At 44.7% G+C, this 23,511-nt stretch overlaps 2 protein-coding genes across 8 annotated transcripts in view; one reads left to right on the top strand and one right to left on the bottom strand.

Annotated features, from left to right (window-relative positions):
• SGPL1 (sphingosine-1-phosphate lyase 1) overlaps nt 1-9,751 on the top strand; it is a 55,333-nt gene extending 45,582 nt beyond the window's left edge. For all 6 annotated transcript variants that reach the window (XM_063102997.1, XM_063102996.1, XM_063103001.1 and 3 more), the window contains 7 exons: nt 563-668; nt 1,609-1,707; nt 2,394-2,543; nt 3,865-4,103; nt 5,256-5,402; nt 6,363-6,483; nt 7,026-9,751. In XM_063102997.1, coding sequence (XP_062959067.1) covers nt 563-668; nt 1,609-1,707; nt 2,394-2,543; nt 3,865-4,103; nt 5,256-5,402; nt 6,363-6,483; nt 7,026-7,166 — 1,003 coding nt within the window. In that variant the 3' untranslated portion in view covers nt 7,167-9,751. The remainder of the gene's footprint in view (nt 1-562; nt 669-1,608; nt 1,708-2,393; nt 2,544-3,864; nt 4,104-5,255; nt 5,403-6,362; nt 6,484-7,025) is intronic.
• Nucleotides 9,752-12,645: 2,894 nt separating this feature from the next.
• PCBD1 (pterin-4 alpha-carbinolamine dehydratase 1) lies at nt 12,646-17,461 on the bottom strand. Of its 2 annotated transcripts, XM_063103112.1 has the most exons (5): nt 17,409-17,461; nt 14,665-14,796; nt 14,003-14,083; nt 13,027-13,167; nt 12,646-12,787 (listed from the first exon to the last, which is right to left on the bottom strand). In XM_063103112.1, the coding sequence occupies exons 1-4, from the start codon at nt 17,409-17,411 to the stop codon at nt 13,069-13,071; spliced, it is 315 nt and encodes a 104-aa protein (XP_062959182.1). In that variant the 5' UTR covers nt 17,412-17,461; the 3' UTR covers nt 12,646-12,787; nt 13,027-13,068. The 2 variants fall into 2 exon arrangements, with proteins under 2 accessions (XP_062959182.1, XP_062959181.1); XM_063103111.1 differs by having other exon boundaries at nt 12,646-13,167.
• Between the last annotated feature and the right edge of the window lie 6,050 nt (nt 17,462-23,511).

The raw sequence follows: 23,511 nt of genomic DNA, 5'->3' as shown, positions 1-23,511 counted from the left end.
TGTTTCCTCTTTCAGCACTATTTGAAATACTACTTCCAAATGTGTAGGAGAAATGGGGATTTTAGTTTCTTTTAGGTTCATGGTCTTTCAGAGTTGAAAAGGACCACTGATCTGATGCTTGACTGCTGCTTTAACATCCTTGCCAAGCAGTTTTACTGCTTGAACATGTGTCAAGAAGCTTGCTTCTCATGAGGTACCTGCCTTTGATAGCCAACCACTAGAAAAGCTCTACCTCACATTGCTCTGTACCAAATCCTGTTCCTTAACTTTGACCTGTCGGCCCTAATTTATGCTTTGGATCCCTCCATGTGGGATTACTTCTGAGTTCTTTTTCATATTGCCAAAATGATTCCCTAAATAGCAGGGAGAAGATTTTTACAGAATATCAGTTGGCGTCTTTTTGTTTGTGCTTAAAAAGAAAAGTAAAACAATATAAACACTTAAAATAATTTGAGGAAAAAAATCACAGATTTATTCCTAGTGATTTAGATTAGCTGCTAACTGTGTTCTCTCTTGTATCCTGTTTTGGTCTGAATTTCATTATTCTCTTCCCTTTCCCTAGTGTGGCTCCCCAAAGTGCCCATGCTGCATTTAACAAAGCAGCCAGTTATTTTGGGATGAAGATGGTGTGGGTCCCACTGACCAAGATGATGGAAGTGGATGTGCGGGTGAGTTCCTCGGGGGACCACTGCCTGTTGGGAGCTGTGAGAAGCAGGAAGTGCAGATCATTGATTAGCTTGTGTTGCCCCACTGACCAAAGTGATGGAGGTGGATGTGCGGGGGAGTTCCTCTGGGGGGCCGCTGCCTGTCCTGAGCTGTGAGAAGCAGCAAGTGTGGCTCATTGACTAGCTTTTTCCAGTCACACTTAGATGGGCTCTGATGCCTTTGCTGTAGTAGCCAGAATACCAAAAACTGCCAGTGGCCATGGTGACTTTTCACAGATTCATGAGTTATGAAAGGGAGACGATCTAGTCCTTCGCTTGAGACTTTAAAGACCTGGGTTTTGCTTTTAACACCATCACTTTCCTTTCTTTTCTCTATTTGTGAAATGTGCATGGACTAACTTGCCCCAAGACTTTCACTGTGGTTTTGATTGGACTGAATTAATGCCACTGTTGTTATAATAGTAATTTTTTTTTATCCCTCACATTTGTATAGATTTTTCTAGTTTCCGAGTGCTATCAGGATCACATTTGAGCCTTATGACGGTCCAGGGAGGTCGTCGAAGCTGTTACATTAGTGCAATTCACAGATGAGGAAATAGACTGCAAGGGGTTAAGTAGTCTACTGAGGGTTCACTGCTAGTAGGTAATGGAGCTGGGACTCACATTTGGCTCTTTTGCCTCTTAGTTCAATATTGTTTTCACCCCCACAGTGATCATATTGTTCTCATGTTGTGCTCTCAGACTGTTTTCCCCAACTGGGCCTATCTGGACTTGTTTGTACCCTGACACCATGGTAGGGAAGCAGTCTTCTCTCAGGTTGGAGTGGGGAAGGAGGGCGCACTAGTGGAACTGGAACTCTAAGCCAGCAGCCGATATTGCTCTTGGCAGCAGAAAAGAAGTTGTGACATAAATTCTCATTTTTCTTTAAACTTTAAATCCCTAGGCAATGAGAAGAGCTATCTCCAGGAACACTGCCATGCTCGTCTGTTCTGTCCCACAGTTTCCTCATGGTGTGATAGATCCTGTCCCTGAAGTGGCCAAGGTACATGAGAGAAATGGGCTACTATGGCAGTCAACTTGAGATTTCAAAATAGAATCTAATGATGCAATGCTTGGCAAATAGAAGCAATTTTGATTTTAGGTTTGACCACAGTAGTGATGAATAGTTCTCATCAGTTCTAGGGTAAGCCATATAGCTCTGTTTGAAGCCTCTGAAAGTCACCAGTTTTTGCTTTAGGGGAGGGATAATACAACGCTGAGGCCTTTTTAAAAACTGGATATTCTGTAATAGTATTGACTTTTTGATTCAGATGGGGAAATAACCTGCATTTAGGAACGTGCCTACAAGAGGGTGGTATTCCACTTACTGCCCCACAGCACCTCTTCCTTCCCTCCCCATCCTGCAGTTACTAAAGCAGGACCTTTTACCCTTTCCAGAGATAGCCTAGATCATAGCTGTACTCATTTCCTGCTTGATTTTGCCAGGAATTTGAGGTCATGCATATTTAAACATAAATATAGATATCTATTTTCAGATGAACTATTTTGAAGGCCAAATACATTGGAGAGGTAAACTTTGTTAAGAATATCAAAAGTGGTCAATTTTTTAAAATATAGAAGACAGTGCAAAATAGCCTTGTGTTTATAGCCCACCTTCTCATGTGGTACAAAGTTCTTATTCTAGGGCTATAAATGAAATTCTTTTGTGTTCTTTGTTTTTGGAACTAGCTGGCTGTCAAATACAAAATACCTCTTCATGTAGATGCCTGTCTGGGGGGCTTCCTCGTCGTTTTTATGGAGAAAGCAGGATACCCACTAGAGCAACCGTTTGATTTCCGGGTGAAAGGTGTGACCAGCATTTCAGCTGATACCCATAAGGTGAGCTAAGAAGGAGGAGAGATGTTAACAGTTGATTATTTTAACTATTATTGACAAGATAGATTAGGTAAAGCATTAGCTTTCCCCTAAAGTATAAAATTAAATCTGGCTCTTTGCTCTCACTAGGTCAGCTGGTTCAGGTGACAGGGTGTAGTGGTAGAGGTGACAGGCAATAGTGAAAAGGAACCTATTACCTTTTTCTCTTATTGGGTAAGAGAATTTCTGTATCCACTGGGGCACGCTAGTATAGTGGCCCTTGTAACAAAAAAAGTTCCCTGAAGCCTTGAGATTATTTGAGGTGGAGGTTGGAGGAGATGAGGGTTGACACTGGAATTCCTGAAGAGGGTGAAGGTTAATGCTGTGGCTCCTGTGCTACTGGGGCTTCTGAGCCTGAGTGACAGGAGTATGTTGATGGACGAGTCCTTTGGGAAAAGGGAAGATCCTATGTGCTTGGGAATGTTTGGCTTACACTGTTTGAAATGCCCGTGCCTGTCACCCTTGGTGGACCAAGATGAAGTCTGGGTCAGTTGGGAACTCTTCTGAAAATATATCCAGATGTGGAAGACGTACTAGTAGTTTCAAGAATGTACGCCTTGTTTTAGTTGCATTTTCAGACTTTATTTTAGACTATAGTAAAGACTTTTTCAAACTCTAAATGATCTGCAAAAAATTTTCAGTCAGAATCGCTGTTTTTGCCTTACCATCCAGCTCCTAAACCCCTTTTCCTTAACTGTCCATTTCTGTGTGGTTCAGAGAATGAATTAGCTCCATGTTAGGTTCAGTAAGAGTTAATTAGGAGGACACATGCTTTATAAAGAAACCAATTACATAATTTATTTTAAAGCTGGATTAAGAAGCTTTTAGATTTTGAGCACCATTATGTTCTTTACAAGAAAGTGTAATTCTAAGCCGAAAAGATAGCAGGATTAGACGGTGATTTCTGTTGCTCCAAGTGACTTGAATGCCATCCTTTCCTGGCTTCCACTGGAATCTTACCCTTGTTTCCTTCGTGACATACCGCCTCAGAGAAGTATTTTAAATAAGGAAAACCACATGCTGGGCGAGAGAGGGAGTAAACCCAGGAACTGGGCAAGATGCCATTCTTCCCTGGGCCTCAGATTCCTCATCCCTAACATAGAATTTAAACTCCATCCCTTAAGTTCTTTCACCTTTTAACATTTTAAGTTTGAATCCTTAATGTGAGTGGGAAACATTATAGAGAAACTGACAACTAAGTAGGAACTCGTTTGCATGATGAAAGTTCTGGGACAAGGTCTGCCAGACAGAATTGCACTCTTACCTGTCCGCTTCTTCCCCTCAGTATGGCTACGCCCCCAAAGGCTCTTCAGTGGTGTTATACAGTGACAAGAAGTACAGGAACTATCAGTACTTCGTTGATGCAGATTGGCAGGGTGGCATCTACGCTTCCCCAAACATCGCAGGCTCACGGCCTGGTGGCATTAGTGCAGCTTGTTGGGCTGCCTTGATGCACTTCGGTGAGAACGGCTATGTTGAAGCTACCAAACAGATCATCAAAACGACTCGCTTCCTCAAGTCAGAGTATGTGTGGAAGACTGGGATTCTGCCTTGTCTCTTGCTTTTCTTGCTAGTAGGCTCAAGGCATCTGCCTGGTTAAGTGCCCATAGCCCTAGCCCATTTGCCGTCTCCTGAGAAACCAAGGTTCTGGACTGCAGCTCAGGAATGTGGTGCTGGCCTAGGAGGATAAGCTCCCTTTCTCTGCTGTGACTTTTGGAGGGTCTTCAGAGACAGGGGCTTCATTTGTAGGTTAGCTCGTCTCTTAAGGATGTTTTAACAACTGGCACTCTTACCCAGTGCTGATGTACAGTTTAATGGTTAAGACAGTAGTTCCCAGACGTGAGCATGCACCCTAATCACCTGGAACGCTGGTCAAAACACAGATTGCAGGTCCCTCCTTCTAGTCTTTCTGATTCCGTAGATCTGGGATGGGGTCTGAGGATTTCCATTTCTAGTGAGTTTCCAGGAGATTCTGATTCTACTGGTCCAGGATTCATACTTGGCGAATCACTGAAATAAAAAAGAACTGAGAACAGGGCAGAAGGAATGGGGAAGAGTGGGTGGTGAGATTAAGCCAAGGCTGGGACTGGCTGCATGCTTTGTCTGCTGTACCTGCTAGTGTGTTGCCTGCCTGTCTCTCTCTCTCACTGGGATTGGGGAAGGAGAGGTTCTTTTTCAGAACCTTGAAGGGTCAGGAAAGCTGCCACTGCTGGCATGTCTTATTTGAAAAAGGTCCTCGTGTGGTACTGACGGGGCCATCTGTTGAGAACTGCTGTACCATTTCTTGCTTTAGGGATTACATACATGATTTTTTAGAACTGTAGAGATGGAAGTATTATTTTTCCAGGAATTTTTTTTAGTACGTCCTTTATGCCTCGGGTTTCTCTAGGGGAATGTCATCATTGAAGAGTTGGGTAGGCAGGTTAGAAACCAGTGATTCTGACTCATTAGATCTAGATGGGATTTGGGCCCTGGAATATCTTTAATGTTTCGTTTGTGATTCTGGTCTCCTTAAGAACCACTAATCCCAGTCTAGCTTTCTTATTTTAGAAGATGAGAAGACTAAAGCCCCAAAAGTTTAGATTGCATTATAAGGGAGACTTGGATGATTAAAGAGATGATGAGCAGAGGAATATATGTGCCTGAATTTCCTTTTTGCTGCTTTTTTTGTTTAAGACTGGAAAATATCAAAGGCATCTTTGTTTTGGGCAATCCCCAATTGTCAGTCATTGCTCTGGGCTCCTGTGATTTCGACATCTACCGACTATTTAACCTGATGACCGCTAAGGGGTGGAGCTTGAACCAGTTGCAGTTCCCACCCAGGTAAGCTTGGAGAACCTTTTCCCTTTTTTTTGCTCCATGACTTTTGAAGACTTTGGGTAGCAAGGTTACCTGAAGTACAGAGTTTGACTGCTACAGCCCAGCACTTTAATAGATTTCTGTCTCGCCACCAGGAGTTATTAGATATAAAGAACAAAGCCATTAGCTTTAAACTTTGGCAGATTAGGTGACAGTTTCCTGAGACTGTGGTCCATCATGAGATTTTTTTCCCACTCTTTCTCTAGCCTTTGTACTCTCTGATTTGTCTTGTGCCCAGCCATCAGGTTGCTCTTATAAAATACTCATTTATCTGTGTAATATTTAGTTCAAAACCCTCCAGAGGGTCTCTAATCATTCAGGCCTGCTCCTGTCTTCTTTAATATGCTTTTCTAACCTAATGTTCTATGATGTCTTTAAATAAATACTCCACTCCATCTGAGTAGGTCTGTTCGTCGTCCTCTATGTACAGCTTATCCTTTCACATATTGGTGCCATTGCCAAGCCCATCTGGACTATCCCTTTTTCGCTTCACAATTCCTTTCAATCCTGTCTTCCCTGCAGGGTGAGTTACAGTTTCTTCTTTGTTCTGAAGTCCTTCAAGACCCCTTTCTCCATGAGGGCTTATCATCTAATAAAAGTGTCCCATTGGTGGTCACATGGTTGAAGAAATAGTGATTGACAGCTTGTTGGGAGTGGGGGACAGAATAGCCAGCTGTGTTAATTCTCTTAAGATGATTCTTGATCATGCTGAGAAGCCCTGATGCAGCCCATGCATGACAACCCAAGTGTTTTGAGAGCCCTGATTCCCAGGACTGGGCATAGCTTGAATGACTACATTTATCAGAAATAATGTGAAGAGGCAACCAATAAATTTCTGTACTGGGGACTGCTTTATTTTAGAAATTTTTTTTCTTTTTTCAAGGTTCATCTCTCTTTCTTTCTTTGTATCTTTTTCTCCTGTAGTGTTCATTTCTGCATCACATTAGTACATACCCGGAAGCGAGTAGCTATACAGTTCTTAAAGGACATCCGGGAATCTGTCACCCAAATCATGAAGAATCCTAAAGCAAAGACCACAGGAAAGGTAGGGACACATGCAATTTTTTCTTCTCTTGGAAATGTAGGTGTTGATGGAGGGTATGAAAGAATGAGATGACCTGGAGTCTGTTCCTGCCTCTGCCCGTTATCCGTAAACCTCTCTTTATTTGTTACTCGGAGCTAATGATCTCTGCCTCACCCATTCCCAGGGTCGTTGGGAGCCTCAGATGAGACACACTATATATAAGGTGCCTTATAAATTAGAGACTGCTGTACAAAAGCGGGTGGTGGTAGTGTCTATTTGAAAACAAAATTTTGACACAGGGAAGGCAAAAAACATGTTTTCTCTGGAATTTTCTACAGCAAATCTCATAGGATAGTTCCTTTATGCAGGAAGGCAGACTGGAAAGTACCTGTGAAAGCTTTACTGTGCCAGCTGTTTTTCTGATAGAATGATGCGTGGGGTGGGAATGTGGGGGCGGCACACATGAAAAGCTGGGCCTAGTGGAGAAGGGGATCATAACCACAGTTTTATTCTTGTTCCTATACCCATCATTACTAATGCCATACCCTTGATTGGATTTACAGGGTGCCATCTATGGTATGGCCCAGGCAACCATTGACAGGAACATGGTTGTGGAATTGTGCTCGGCCTACTTGGACAGTTTGTACAGCACAGACATTATAACCCAAGATAGCCAGATGAATGGTTCTCCAAAACCCCACTGAGCTTGGATCCTTTCTAGGGGCTTCTGGCCTTCAGAAGGTTCTGGGGGTATGGAAGAGATGGAAGAGGCTACATACAACTTTGACATCTGGTCTTGCTCCGTAGAGGACAACAAGATAGACCACAAGACAGCTTGATCCTCAGGATTCTTGTTCCTCCTTTTGTCATCCTTTTGTGGTTTTTAATTTGAAGATCCTGAAGGATCCCATTATGTTATGATTTTGCCCTTGTTTTAAATGTTACCTTAGGAACTGTTTTAACCATTTCCTTCACTAACCTCTCTGGCTTTCATCTTCACTTAATCATTGCATGGTGGTTCTGACATGTCCTGATTCCTTAGGGAAGCTGGGGTACAGTTTTTGAGATAGCAAAAGTGTTTCTTTGTTATCTCAGGCAGATATTTTGGGTAGTTAGATAGGAAGCATTTATGTAACAGATGTTTCCCCAGGTGAATATTAGATGTACTCTAAGCAGGAGGCTTTTTCAGCCCTCCTCTCAAGAGTAGGTTAGTTGTCTCTCTTAGAATCACTTTCATTGCAACTCACTTTATTTTTTCTGGGCACAGATTGAACAAGCAGTTGTTTCCTGTTATGCAGGACTGGAGTGGTCGAGGGTATCTTCTCCATCTCCCAAGGTGGGGTTTGGAGTAGTCCATTGGTCCTCTTCTGTGCTTGTAGTGGACTCCCATTTGACACTTTGTTGCCACCATCTTTGGAGATTCTTGTTTGAATTGATGCTCCCACTGGTTTGTTCTTGTTTCTTTGAGCTAGGGAGAGAACATTGTTTCCAGAGAATTTAGGACTTTCTGGCCATGATGCTGCCTGCCTGGATTGGCAGTGGTCAGAGCACATCGGGATCCTCACCTGGGCTGGGGATGAGCAGAAAGCAGGTCCTTTTCTAAACTTATCTGAGCACCAGAGTAGAATGAGCACCCAGGTTCAGTTATGTGGTGTTGGCTGTCCCTTCCCCCATTGCTTTAAGCCATCATGTAATGAGAATATGTTTGCTTGAAGGAACAGCTTGAAGCACCTTCACAAGTTGCCTTGACTTACATTAGATGGATGTGAAGAGATCGTAAGAGAGTCCCCATAGCAAGGAAAAATTTCTCTCACCATTAGTGTGTGCTTTCTGCCTCTTCCCCCTTTCTTCAGCTTCCAAAGGTACTATGTCAGTTTAGCCTCAGGTACTGGGCGCCTCTCAGCCTTGGCTAAAAAGGAAGCAGAGTTAGATGAGATAAACATTTTGGAATAGGAAAGCATGATGGCAAGCAGCCATTGGGGCCTAGGGCCTGGAATTCCTTCATAAGACTAGTTGCTCAGGGCGGTACAGGGACAGGACCAAACCCTGCACCCACTTCCTACCCTCTTCTCCCTTGCTTGGGGCCCTGGTCCAGGTTGGGCCGCTGTCCTGCTCTAATGACATCGTCTTGTGTGCCTTCCTCTTTAGCAGTGAGCAGTGAGCTATTCCTGGCCAAGGCCCTAGGGGAAATGGATCAGTCTTTGAGGTTTCTGTTTGGGTAGGGGAGGTTCTTAGGACAAGTCAGGAGAAACTTTGTTCTGTTCCTTTCCCCTTCTCAGGGACTCCTGAATATTCAGCCTCTCCACACTGGTATCCTTTAGCCTCTTCCACTGTGAATGCTGGCCAGTAGAGCCAAGACTACCAGACTTTTCCTCAAGCTCCTTAGCATGTTTGTCTGACATGTTCTTTAGCACTGTACTTCTTACCCAATAACTGGCCATGTCATTGTAGGGTTGGTGTGGTATGTATGTGTGTGTGTGTTTTCCTCCAGTTTGTTCTGCAGTGTCCTGTGGGTTCCAAGAGTGGTTAATGTTTGTGTGTGTGTGTGTATGTCAGAGAGAGAGGCTGAGATCCTTAGGACATGGGAGTCACATGTTTCCTCTCAGTTGCTGAACAGGCGGGCATTTCCTTGATAGAATAGCTGTTGTTGGAGCTGTGCATGAATCACCTTGGGTCTCTACTGCATTCTGTTGGAGGAGGCCCAGGGACCCAGAACCACCCAGCAGGTACCACTGTGACTTGCTGGCAGCTAACATGGAGAAGCATGTGCCCTAGAGTATGCCAGTGCTTTCAGTCCTGGTCTCCCAGGACCAGACTCCTGAGCCACTCACTTCCTCTGTGCTGTGACAACATTGGTGCCAAGGGGCAGTGGTGGTTTTCAAAAGGACCTACTGTAGCCACTTTAATTGTTATGATTAAGAGCCTTAGTTTGACTTAACACTTTTGCAGGCTTTTCACTTTGAGTGTATTTGTGCGCGTGTGCATGTAGTAATACCTAATCTGTGGCAGAGGTGGAGATAATATCTTGATAGTATCATGTTGCTAGCAGATGTCACATCGGCCTCTGCAAAAAACTGTTGTGTTGTTTCTCCATTAGAAATAAGTAGTTGTGTGATTATACTGCCATGTCACTTTTAATGTTACCAGTTTTATACTTGGAAAATGGTACTTGCCTCTTTTAAATCCTCTGTCTTCTCTAACCTCCTCCTTTCCAACTCAATGCTCCCTTTCTGATTGCAGCAATAATCCCTTGAAAAGCAATTAAATAATTAAATGTCCCCACTTGTAATCACTGTGGATGGTTCGTTTCCTTGCGCGTGCACGCACACACAGATCACAAATGGTGGCACTTGAATGGGCTGCTGGCGAAAGGTCACCCCCTTGTGATGAAATGGTTGTGTGCGCCCACTGATAGTTTGGGCCAACAGGCAAGCAACAATGCAGCTAAGTTCCAAGCACTTTCATAGGTAGCTGATTGGTCTCTACACCAGGAACTGTGGCCATGCCTGTTTTAGGGAGGTCTGGAATTCAGGCCATTAATTCCTTAGAGCCAGGGCCCTGTCTTAGGTTTTCTGCCATCTTCATCCACTTCTGTTTACAAGATGGATTGAGCCGTCTGGGTAGTCTCCAGCCAGCTGGGAATGTGGCTCTGTCTAACCAAAGGACACTGACTTCAAGGGCTGCATTTGGTTTAGGGGCTGATAGAGCTCCTCAGATCATCTTCACACATGTAACTGCTGGGCATCTTGTTGCATTATGAATAAGAGATGAGAAGTCTTTCCAAAGGGTTGGTCAAGATTTGAAGGCGGCCATTCAGGTAATCCAGCTTTTCATTTTGGCTTTCAGCGCATTCAGACTTTGCCTGGATCAAGCCAAGACATGTTGTCTTGGCTGTATGAGGGTAATTCAGAAAGTTTGTGGAAAAATAGAACTAACAGATCATGTGAATCTTTTTGGTGAACTTTTTAAAGTACTCTTATAGTTTCAGGCCAAATGGCTTGGTTCCCTGGGCACCTGTAAACCCTAGAAAAAGAGGGGCCAGGGTATGTGTGCACTAGGAGGCCTGGCCCATCTAAGAAGTAACGTCTGGATGCTTATAGTGCTCCAGACAGCTGTAAGCCCCTTTGCCATCTCTGTAGGTTCTTGGTAGCATTTAGTAGCTTTCAGCTAGACCCAGCAGTGGCAGAAATGATGAGTGAAGCCTAACTGGATAGCCACCAACTAGAGTCTGAGGAGGCAAGAGTCAGGTTTTTGAGAGACCTTTCTTGATTTGGATTCTTAAATCAAGAAGAAACAAAAACATTGCTTTACTTTGTCTTGTGCTTTCATCTTTGTCATAATCTCTTCTCCCCTTTTATATCCTCCCCTAAATCTCAATTATTTGGATTAATTTCAGAATAAACCTATTTATTTCTAAAAACTGTTGCCTGTGTCTTTGTCCACATAAAGATGCTTCATATAACTGTAGTGCCACCTAGGTTGGCATTTTTCAATCCTTGATCTATGATAATAAGCAGAGACTGGAATGTAACATAACAGCACAGTCCATACTTCCATGTCTGGTGTCTTCTGTCCCCCAATCCTCAGTTATCACATCAAGGTACACTTAAATTTTTCTAAGTCAGAAGTGGAGCAGATGGGAGACCACTTTCCGAATCTCCTTGATCTTGATGTTAAGCTTTGCAGAGAAATTGCTATCAACATAGGTACTGATAATCCTTTACTTAGTATATAGGATAGGAAAGGGGTCCTGCTAATCCCTGTTATCAACAATATGCTTATTTCTCAACCACCAACAACCTCTGCCTCTTTTCTGGCCCTTCCTGGAGGACTGACCCATCCAAGCTGACTGATTTGTGATATTGCTAGATGCCTGCTCCAAGTGACCCTGGCATTTGCAAGTCAGTTTAGTACCTAGGTGGTACTTCAGGTTAGGAATCATAGGTGAGAATTATTGGGAGAAGGGCTTCCCCATCTCTCTATCATGGCATATGTAAAATGATATTTGTGTGGTATTCACACTGGCATGGAGATGACACTGCTCTCAATGTCCCCTTCTTCTAGTCATGGCACATCAATAGGAATATTACGTCCTTGAGTTATTGGCTGGGGAACTGACCTGTACAAACCAGCTCTTTAAATGCTTTGTGGTAAATTGTCAACTCCTAAGCTGTGCCTTGTGTCTTCTCTCTTATACAGTAAAAGCAGACAAGCCCCTTGAGACCTTTGCTAAGATTCTAAGAAACTACATAAACCATCAGGATTAGAATCTCCTTATCTAATGGGATAGGCCAGTATATTAGTCAGGGTTCTACAGAGAAACAGAACAAATATACACATAGAGAAAGAAAGAGATTTATTAAAAGGAATTGGCTCATGTGATTCTGGAGGCTGACAAGTCCCAAGATATGCAGTTGGCAAGCTGGAGACCCAGGAGAGCTGATGGTATAGTTCCAGTCTGGAGGCCTGTAGGCTTGAGGCCCAAGAAGAGCGGATATTTCAGTTTGAGTCTGAAAGCAGGTAAAGACCAACCTCGCAGCTCAAGGCAGTTAGGCAGGAGGTGATGCCTCTTATTTGGGACAGGGTCAGCCCTTTTGTTCTATATAGGTCTTTAACTGATTGGATGAAGCCCACTGCTTTATTCAGTCTACTGATTCAAATGTTAATCTCATCCAGAAACACCCTCAGAGACACGCCTAGGATGTCTGACCAAATGTCTGGGCACCCCATGGCCCAGTCAAGTTGACACAAAAATTAGCCATCACTGCCAGGAAGATAATTTGCCCATACTGCCTTTCTAGATCTAGATCCCACTACGCATATAGTACACATGCCCTACACACACTTACCTGTGTTCATGATGTTCCCTCAGCCATCTCTGCCTCTTAAGAATCCTACTCAGGTTTTTGAGGCATAACTCAAATGAAAGCCTCCAGATTTGCTGTTGTCACCATTAATCACTTCTTTATGTTCCCTTAGCTAATTTCTTATCCTGCCATCTAGCATTAACTTAGTTCATCCTGTTTCATTCCCCTAGATGATAAAACTGAAGGCAGGTTGGTCTGGTCCCTTCCTTTCCCCAGTACAGTGAACAGTGTCTTGCACCGAGTAAGTGCTTTCATTTAAATGCCTATTGGTTGAATTTGGATTGAGCCACGGAAAAGAAAATTCTAGAGCCAGAGACCAAGTGATACAATAGTTTTATTTGAGGCATAAAAGCACATGTGTTTCCATCACATAGGATGGGGATTACTTTAGGGTCCTGGGTTCTAAGACTTTATTTCACTGTCTATCACAGTTTCTTGGGAAGGGAGGAAGATACAACCTGGAGAAAAAATCATTACTGTTGCTTAGAAGTCACAAAGAAAGGAGAGAGCTTACTCAAATCAGTGTAACAACACAACCACGAGGATGTAGACAGTGGCATGCGAAAAGGTCTAAATTTCTAGTGCTGGCAGTGACACTGGCATCTTTCCGTAGCAAGGACTCACCCCTACATGAAGGCATCAGACTCTCGAGGCCAAGGACTCACCACTTCCCTCCCCGGATTCCCAGTTCAGTCACCTCTTTCCCCAGAGGAAGTGAAGGAGGAAGGAAGGGCCGGGTCTATGTCATGGACACTGCTACTTGTTCGATGAAGCTGGCCAGGTTTATGTCCCGTTCTGAAAGGCCGGCACACTCATGGGTGCTCAGGGTGATTTGGACCTGAAACAAAACCAGAAATTCAGGGCCAGCTGATTCCACTGACTTCACTTAAGAGCAGGAGAGAGTCACCAGCCATTGGGCTCAGCCCCATGAAGCTCCAGAAGAGTAGCCAGTCCCTACAGTCTCTCCTGGGGACTATTTTCCTGACACATCTATAACAACAGTGCAGAACTGTCTTCTCCTACATCTTCCCTTTGATGTTTTTCAAAAATAACGGTGACTTCAGCTATAGGATAAAAATATAACATCCAAATATCAAGAGCAACCTAAAAACTAAAGACAAAACCAAAAAACAATGCCAACTCCTACATGCTATCCATTTACAGATAGCCTCTTCCACCCTTAGTGTTTCTGTAAACAGAGTCCAGCAGAGGTCTTGGCACAGGGTAGGCATTTAATGACTGTTTCGATTCATTAAGCAGACAGTCTGGTCTGTTTGCTCTGCATGGGTATCTTAGTCCTAGTTTATCATTTTTTCATTCTTCCATACTTCCAGAAAGATTAAAGCCATTTAGAGCTTTATTAACAATGAATAAGTGTGCTTGATTCCCACAGCCACTCCTTTCTTGGGATTTGCCTTCTTAATGTCTGTTTTAACCACAAGTATCTCACAAGTGTTTAATTTACATTTCTTTAATTTGTAGTGAGACTAACTATTTCCCAGGGATGTTTGTTAATTCTAGGAAGGAGATGGATGGAACAGAATGGGTGCACAATCATCCTGTGGGTGAGCAGGGCCCGCAGTTAAGTCCAAGGCAGAGGCCTTCAGAATGAGTTGGAGTTTGCAGAATTCAGATGGGGGCAGAGCACAATAGAGGCACACGACATCACTCACCTTGTTGTACACGTTAAACCATTCAGGATGGTGGTCCAGTTTCTCAGCCTGCAGGGCCACTCTTGTCATGAACCCGAAAGCCTATTTAAGTGAAGTGAGACCTAGGTTAGTGTTCTGAGAGAAAGGACTCCTGGGCACCTTTTTATGGCCAGTGTAAGGCCTAGACGGTAGACGTAAGAGGATGGACTAGCTTCCTACAGGGAAATCCCTCTAACTTTAATCATTTCCCCCTTGACATTTTGCCACTGGCTCTGGGCTGTGAGTTAGAGGTTGTTTCTGCAGAGGAACAAAGTCTTGTTACTAGGATCATTAACAAGGTGGAAACAAGAGGTTTATAGTCTTGGCCAATCTTTTGGCTATCTTAAAATATCTTCAGATGTCCATCTGTTTTTTACTTAAACTATCTCCTCTGAGGATTTGTTTCTAAAAGTTCCAGGTAGGGAGAGCTCAAGACCCATCTTCCTATTCTCCAATCCCCAAGGATGACACTTTCCCTGTTATTCAGGGAAATTAATTTCCCCACTGGCACAGTGTCCAAATAAGCTGAATTAGTGTAGTGTCTGAGAGTCAGTCTTGGCTAACAGGACTTTACAGGAGACAAGCTCTGGAGTCTGATCCCATCAGCCCCAGCCTCAGAAAACTGCCCCACTCTGGTGCCATACCCTATTGAAGTCTTTGAAATGGAACTGCTTGAAGATGGCATCGCGGCCCTCTAGCTCGTTCCACCCCACAGCCCTCAGGTTAGGCAGCAGCTGTTCCCTCTCCTCCGCACTTAGCCTGTGTGCTTTGCCAGCCTAGAAGAGGAAAAAAACAGGCCCAAAGGCATTGCTTTTTACAGGTCAAAAGAGAGGGCCCCACATCTTTGGAGGAATTTAACCAGCCTCCACTGGTTGCTCTGGACGCGGTGACCAATCAAAGGGCACTGGGTCTTTAAGCAGTAGACTGGGAGCTCTCAAGGGTGGCGCCCTGCCCAGGAGGTGGGGTCTGGGCTTGTTCACTGACAAGTTCTCAGGTGAGTTTTACGCTTCATTCAGAGAAAGAAAATTCCAAAGGAAGTGTAATGCATATCACTGGGACCGAGAACCACTCCTCCCCCACCCCTGCCCCCAAAGCCTTAAAGGCAACGCCCCTCCACCACTAAGATCCATTGTGTTGATGATGGCGTAAAAACAGAATCAAGCTCAAGTGCCAATGTATGACACAACCTTTCAAGAAAAGAGTACCCCCAACTGTCTGACCTTGCTTTTTCTATTACCTACTTTATCCTATCCACCCCCATGCCCCACCATAACTTTCAGATATACTAAAGAGGAAACAGGCCTAGAGAGAGGAAATGACTTGTCCACTCATCTCTGACCCCCACCCCGAGTCAGTGACAGCACAGGCAGCATTCTCAAAGTATGGTCTGTGTGTCAGCATCCCGGGGGCCTGGTGAAGGGACTAGCATTTAAAACAAATTTGCAGGCGATTCTTAGCCACAGTGCAGTTGACAATCACTGGCACTACCTCTGTTAGGTACTCAGTCACACTCCCATTCAGCCTCTGGTCCTGAGCTGCCAGGCCAAGGTCCTCAGATTTTCCATCTTCTTTTCTCTCTAGCAGCTTGGAAAGCCAGAGCTACAGAGCTCAGTCCCAAAAGTGGAAGTAACTTGGCCAAGGGTGGCTGGCAAACCCAGTGCCCCAACCTATTTACCTACTGTGCAAAGTGCCCTCAAGGCAGCCCAAAATGGCACAATTTGGGGATTGGGTGGAACCTCAGAAAACACAAGGAAGCAAGGGTCAGTTCTACCTCTTAGGAAGAAGCAAACAGGTCTAAAGTGGTAAGGGATCCCAGAACCTAGGGTGCTAAAACAGAACCACCCAAGGGCAGAAACTGATAGTGCTGAATTGAAAACAATCAATAAGGTCTTGGGGGAGAATGTGAAGAAGATTAATTTAGCTTTTATGAGGCAGCCTGCAGACTGGACACCCTGGGTTGAGTTGGCAGGGCTTGTTCAAGCCCTGGTTCTGCCATTTGCCAGCCAGGTGGCCGTGTGGCACTCACCTCTCTTGGCTTCATGGGTAAAAGGGGACAAGAACCTTTACCTCACAGATCATTGTGAGGAGCCAATGGGACAGTTCAGTAAACTCATTGTTACTGAACAAATGTCATCTGCATTTAAAAAATACTTCCTACAAGCAGGTGGGCTTGTTGGGCCTTGCAGCACGAGACAGGTGAAGCATTGCAGTGCTCTAAGTCCCTCTTCTTCTCCCTTCTGAAAATGCGGTTTGTCTCTGTACTGATGGGACTTGGTTCCTCTCTTTCCCTCTGCTCTGATGGCTACAGAGATGGCAGCAGAGATCTGCATCATCCACCAATGGAGAGGTCTCTCACACAGCTGGCCCTTCTGCAGTGGCTGATAAGCCTGGTCCACGTATCCAGGCAACCAGACGTCAGCCAAGGCATCAAAACCCAGTGTTTACCTCTGTGGCTCTGAAAGGGCCAGGTAGGTACAGCTGAGCTCCTGGGAGGCTCCCCTTTCTCTGTGATCTTCTGGAACCTCCCAAATCGCACTGCCTGGGGCTGAACTGACAGACTCTCTGAGCTCTGGGGTCAGAGGGGAAAGGGGCCGTGTTTGCTTGATAAATCACGGGTCAGGCCTAGACTGGCCTCTGTCTCTGGGTGAGTGTGCAGAGGGGTTACTTATTACCCAAGCCTGCCCCAGCACCCCTCGCAATCAGCCCTGCTCACCGCTCCCTCCCCCAAGCCACAGCCTCGCCAAACGCCCTCCCAGTCCTGACTGCTCCTAATGCATCTAGGCCAGAAACGAGCTGTTTGGTCAAGCCAGGGTTCAGCGCTCCTAGAAAGCACAGCTGAGCAAAGGCTCTGAATTCCCCCCCGGGAGAGAAGGGATAATCCTGCCGTCATGTAAACACTGCTGGGCCCGGGCCTCAAACTAGGCGCAAGGGCTGGCTCTGAGGCCACGGGCAGCACAGGGGTGCAGAAAGGACTTAGCCCCAGCCAGACACTGTACCCACAGGTGCCAGCGAGAAGGGGCAGTGAACTGGCGCGCGCAGGAACACACGAAGTCAGCGTCCCCCTCGCTCTCACCCCACTCGCCCCCAATTATAGAACAGAACCGTGCTATTAAGGGGACAAGTTCTGCCGGCCCCCTACGATCGTCCTGCCCCCAGCCGTCGCTGGGGCATGTCTTAAGCGCCGCCCCCAGCACGGGTGGCGGAGCGGGCAGTGGCCGGGACTCCCGCCCCGCCGGAACCCGGACTCGCCACCGCCCCTCGGCTTTCCCTCGGGCACCACCGGCGGGTGTGAGCGGGGCGGAGACGCCGACTCTCTCCGCAGGGGGTTTGAGGGACCCTCCTCCACCCACTCGCAGTCCCCACGCGGCCCGCGGCCCCGATGGCTCACCATGTCGGGGCGCAGCGCGGCGGCGGCGGGCGAGCGCGGCGGGCGGCGGCGGCGGGGCGGGGCGAGCGCGTCGGGCGGCGGGGGGGCGGGGCGAGCGCGTCGGGCGGCGGCAGGGCGGGGAGAGCGCGGGCCGCCCACCGGGTAATGATTGACTCCGCGCCGCGGCCCCGGCGCTCGGCCCCGCTCCCTTCCAGCGCCGCGCCGCGCGGAGCCGCCCTCCGTGCTCGTTACCGGGGCCCGGGCGAGCGGGGCGGGACCCCAAGGCTCGCGTCTGCTTGAATCGTGCCCTGCCGCTTACCAGCTTGGGGATTCTGGGCGCGAGGTGACGCGACCTTTTCTTTTTAAAAAACGTTTTGTTCAGATATAATTGACACACAGTAATTTGCACATATTTAAACTGTACAGTTGGATGAGTTTTGACATACGTTTGCCCAGTGCAGCCATCTCCACGATCAAGGTGATTTACATGATCCCTAACAGTTTCCTCGTGCCCTTTAGTAATCCCTCCCTCCCGAAGCCCCCCTACCAGGCAATCACTGATGGGCTTTCAGTCACTGTAGAGGGGTTTGCTTTCTAGAGTTTTATGTAAATGCAACCATGCAGTATATATACAGTACTCAGCATAATTATTTTGAGGTTCAGCCATATTGTTGCATGTATCAGTAGTTTCTTCTTTTCTATAGCTAAGTAAAATGTATTTATTTTATAGTGTTACGTCGTATGGCTGGACCACAGTTAGTTTAGCAATTCACTGTGGATGGACATTTGGGTTGTTTCCGGTTTTGTCAATTACAAATAAAGCTGCTGTGAACACTCCTGTACAGGTCTTTGTATGGACATATGCTTTCACTTTCCTTGGGTAAATACTTAGGAATGGAATGTCTGTGTCATATGGTAGGTCTATGTTTGTAAATTATTAAGAAACTGCCACACTGCTCTCCAGGGTGGTTGTGTCATTTTACATCCCTACCAGAGGCGTGTGACTGTTCCAGTTCTACATCCTCGCCACCACTTGGTATAGTCGGTCTTTTAAATTTTGGTCATTCTAGTTGGTGTAGTGGTATCTCATTGTGGTTTTGAGTTTCCTTAATGATTGATGATATTGAATATCTTTTCATGTGCTTATTTGCCATAGGTAAGTCTCTAGTGAATTGCCTGTTTGAATTTCATTTTTAAAGAAATGGGTTGCTTGTTTTCTTATTGAGTTTTGACGATTTCTTAACTGGGATGCACGAACATTATCAGATGTATGATTTGCAGATATTGTCTCTGCATTCTTTTCCACCGTCTTTCAAAGAACACAGGTTCTTAATGTTGATGAAATACTATGTATCAAATGTGTCTTTTATGGATTACTACTTTGATGTTGTAAATAAGAAATCTTTGCCCAACCCAAGATCACAAAGACTTTCTCCTATGTTTTATAGTTTTGGGTTTTACATTTAGGTCTATGATATATTTTGAGTTAATTTTTTTGGTATGCTTCAGGTTATGGATCCAAATTCACTTTTTGCATGTGGATATTCAGTTATTCCTTTCTCCACTGAATTACCTTTGCACCTTTGTAAAAAATCAATTGGCTGTATATGTGTCTTGTTTATTTCTGGCTCTCTTTTGTTCCCTTGATCTATTTATCCATCTTGACACTAATACCACACTGTCTTGATTACTGTAGCTTTATAATAAGTCTGAGTCAGGTAATATAAATCTTCTAACATCTCAAAAATTTTTTTCTATTAACATTTATTCCTGTATTCCACTTTTACTCTTCTCCCCACAATAGCAACCTCTCTAATATGTTAATGTGCATTTTTGTTTGTACATGTTCTTGCAAAATTGTGTCATTTCGTCTGTCTGTATTTTTTTTTTTTTTAAAGATGACCAGTAAAGGGATCTTAACCCTTGCCTTGGTGTTGTCAGCACCACGCTCTCCCAAGTGAGCTAACCGGCCATCCCTATAAGGGGATCCGAACCCGTGGCCTTGGTGTCATCAGCACCACACTCTCCCAAGTGAGCCACGGGCCGGCCCTCATCTGTATGTATTTTTTGACCAGAACCACTCTCTAACAAACTGAGCTAACTGGCCAGCCCTATATGTATTTTTTAATTTACGTAAATGGTATTGTATTACATTTCTTGTTCTGTTTCTTACAAAACAAAATTCTTACTGGAAAATTAAAATCAACCCATGTAGCCATATGTTTACTTAATCTGTAGCTTCTAACTGCTGCTTGGTATTCCATGATGAGAATCCACCATGGTTTATTGTTCTATTGGGGATGGACACTCAGGATGCCTTCACCTCACACCACCACCATCACTACCACCACCTCCCAAGCACATGAGCGCGCGCGCGCGCACACACACACACACACACACACACACACACTCACACACACACACTCACACACTCACACACACACACACACACACTCACACACACACACACACACACTCACACACACACACAGCCAAACAACAAAGAATGATGCTGCAATGAACATCTCCTCCCCGGCCTGTGAGAAGTTTCTTAGACAATTTAAATGTACGCATTCCCTATAAATCCAGCAATTCCCATTAAGGGTGTATATCTCAAAATAGTTCTGGATATTGTCCAGAATGGCTACAGTAGTCCTCATTCTCACCTGCTCGTGTGAGGTGTGTGTACCTTGCACATACATACTCATACTTGGCATTCTCTAGCTTCTTATTTTTTGTCGCATTAGTAGCTATAAAATAAGAGCTCACTGTTTCATTCTGCACTTATTCTGCTTACTAATGATTTTGAGTATCTGTTCATATGCTTGTTAATATTTGGGGCTTACTGTTTGTAAATTGCTTTTTAATATCCTTTGCCAATTTTTGGGGGGAATTACAGTGCTCTCTTTTTTTAGCTGATTTGCAAGTGTTTATATCTAGCCATTAATTGCTTGTCAGTTTCAGATATTGCAAATACATTCTCCCATTCTGCCATATACTAATTCCTTCCACGATGTCCTTTGTGGGCAGAAATCCTATATTTTGGTGTAGTCAAATTTCTTTTTTTTTTCTCTGCCTTATAATTTTGTGCTCTTTAAGATTTATTTGATAACTCCTCTCTCATCCCTCACACAAAAATATTCTTCCCTTTCTTCGGTTAACTTTATACTGTAGTTAGATAGATTTAAGACCTAAATGTGAAAGGTCCCCTTTTGTATGTAGTGTAAGCAGGAAATTAGCTAGTCTCCAAAGATAGTCCCGTGATGAAGCTTAACTCCCAATATTTACACCTATGTGAATCTGGGCTGGCCCTGTATGATCAACTGAGTGTATTAGAAATGTCACCATGTAACTTCCAAGACTCAGTCAGAACAAGCCCTGGGCTTCTGCTAATCATCCACCAGCCACATGAATGAGCATTCTTGGATGTCTAGAACTTCAAAATGACTTCAACCCCAGCAGACTTGATTGCAGTCCCACATGACACGCCAGGTGAGACCAGTCAACTCACAGAACCGTGAGAAATAATAATTTTTGTTAAACGTTGGGGTTTTTTTTCTACAGTAATAGATAGCAGGAATAAAAATCAATGCCTAGAAGTGGAATACTGCCATAAAAACAACTTAAAACATGTAGCATTAGGCTGGGAGTGGGTGGTGGGAAAAGTTGGAAGGAAGAATTTAGGACAGCAAGGAAGATTTCCCCTTCCGCTTAGGCTATAGAAAGCAGGAAAGAGCACTGCTTCCACACCAACAGTGAGAAAAGACTGCATATTCTACAAAATCATCACTTTCCCTGAGCTCACCATGGAGCTGAGGTCACAGGGCAACCAAGCAGCCTGAATTCCGAGGGGGGCAGGTCCCTCCCGGGAGAGACAGGATTGGAGGGAGACTGGCTCAGGCAGCGCTCAGGAGGAAAGGGCAGCCTCCAGAAAATCAATTTTGTTAAAATCAATTTTAACAAATTGCTGGAGTCAGGTATGGGCTGGCCTGTCAGTCTAGAAAGAGAAGTGGGGCAGACACAGCGAGAGTTTGCACACACTAACAAGCTTTTATCTATGGACCCTCACCTTGCTCCTGAGTAAGACTGGGGGAGGGATGAGAGAGGAGAGAAAGAGAGAGGTGGGAAGAGCACAGACCTGTCCAGACCTTTGGCTCGGAGGACCAAGGCCCTAAGCCATGAGGAGAGGCCAACAAACCCTGTCACTCCAAGGTACAAACACATTGTGGCTTCATTTCTGGTAGGAGAAAAACCCCTCTGGCCCTGGGGGAGCTACAGGAAACCCTTTTGGGTCCAGCTTCCTATACCAAGACCATTAAGAGTTCAGCTACCTCTGGGGAAGAGTGGTAAACCTTGCTGCACAAGACCTGCCTTGGATGGCCACCATGTGGAGGACGGGCAGGAAGGCTGAAGAGGCCCTACCGCCCAGGACAACAGAGAGCCCACCCCCTCACCTGCCCACGGCAGACCCGCAGACCTAGCACTAGGTGCAAAGTAGTAGTCACCTCTGAGAGAACGGGTAGAGTATAAGGAATACGTGGAGAGATGCTCCCTTCCCACAGGCTTGTGATCACTGAGGAAATGGCAATTAACATTGCAACGACAGACCACTACGCACCTCTAGAATGACCTAAAAAAAGACCGTCTGACAATACTATGTGCTGATGAGGACCAGGCGTCGCTGGAACTCTCATGCATTGCTCATGGACATACGAAAAGGTTCAGCCACTTTGAAAAACAATTTGGTAATTTCTTTTAAAAAATTTTTTATTATACATACATGTGGGATACAATATTGATTTTCAATAATTGTGTGGACTGTGTGGTGGTTAGGTCAGGATAGTTGGCTTATTCATCATTACAATACGCAATCATTCTTTGTGTCTGTTGACCAATTCCTCATTAGCCCCCCCCTCCCCTCCCCTCCCATTTTCCACCTCTCGTTTTCTAAAAGTTCAATTTATTACTGTGATTTTTCTTTCTTTCTTTCTTTCTGTCTCTCTTTATTGTTCATTTGTTTATTTATGGATTCAGCTCCCAGTTATGAGTGAGAACATGTGGTATTTCTCTTTCTGTACCTGGGTTGTTTCACTTAGGACAATTTTCTCCAGACTCATCCATGTTGTTGCAAATGGTAGAATTTCATTATTCTTTTTTATGACTGAGAAGTATTCCATTGTGTAGATATAGCACAATTTCCTTATCCAGTCATCCATCGATGGACATTTAGGTTGGTTCCATTGCCTAGCTATTGTAAATAGAGCTGCAATAAACATGGGAGTGCAGGTATACCCTCAACCTGATGTTTTCCAATCCTCTAGATATATCCCCAGGAGTGGGATTACTGGACCATATGGAAGTTCTATCTGTAGTTGTTTAAGTAACCTCTGCACCGTTCTCCATAATGGCTGTACTAATTTACAGTCCCACCAACAGTGCAGGAAGGTTCCTCTCTCTCCACTTCCTCGTCAGCATTTGTTAATCTCTTTTTTATAATAGCCAGTCTGATTGGGGTGAGGTGGTATCTCAGAGTGGTTTTGATTTGCATTTCCCTGATAATTAGTGATGCTGAGCATTTTTTCATATGCCTGTTGGCCATTTGTATGTCTTCCTTTGAGAAATGTCTATTCAGCTCTTTTGCCCATTTTTAAATTGGGTTATTTGTTTTTTGCTGTGAAGTTGTCTGAGCTCTTTGTATATTCTGGATATTAATCTCCTGTCACATGCATTTTTGCAAATATTTTCTCCTGTTCTGTAGGATGTCTTTTCACTCTATTGATTGTAATCTCTTATGAAGTAAGACATACACTTACCTTATGGATCAGCAATCCTGCTTCAAGGGAAATGAAAACATGTTTATGCAAAAATCTATGTGCTAATGCTTATGGCAGCTATACTTGGAAATGATCCTAATGCCCATCAACAGGTAGATGAATAAACAAATTGTGGTACTTTCATTCACTGTAATACTACTCAGCAATATAAAGGAATGAATGACTGACACCTTCAACAACATGCATGAATCTCAAAAGCATTATGCTAAGGAGAGCAGCCAGACTCAAAAGGCTACACCCTGAATTACTCATTTTATATAACATTCTGAAAACCGCAAAACTATAGGGAG

The sequence above is a fragment of the Cynocephalus volans genome, chromosome 7 (assembly GCF_027409185.1).
Source record: "Cynocephalus volans isolate mCynVol1 chromosome 7, mCynVol1.pri, whole genome shotgun sequence".
NCBI lineage: Eukaryota > Metazoa > Chordata > Mammalia > Dermoptera > Cynocephalidae > Cynocephalus > Cynocephalus volans.
Note: the sequence above shows the minus strand (reverse complement) of the source record. Positions and strands in the feature narration are given on the sequence as shown.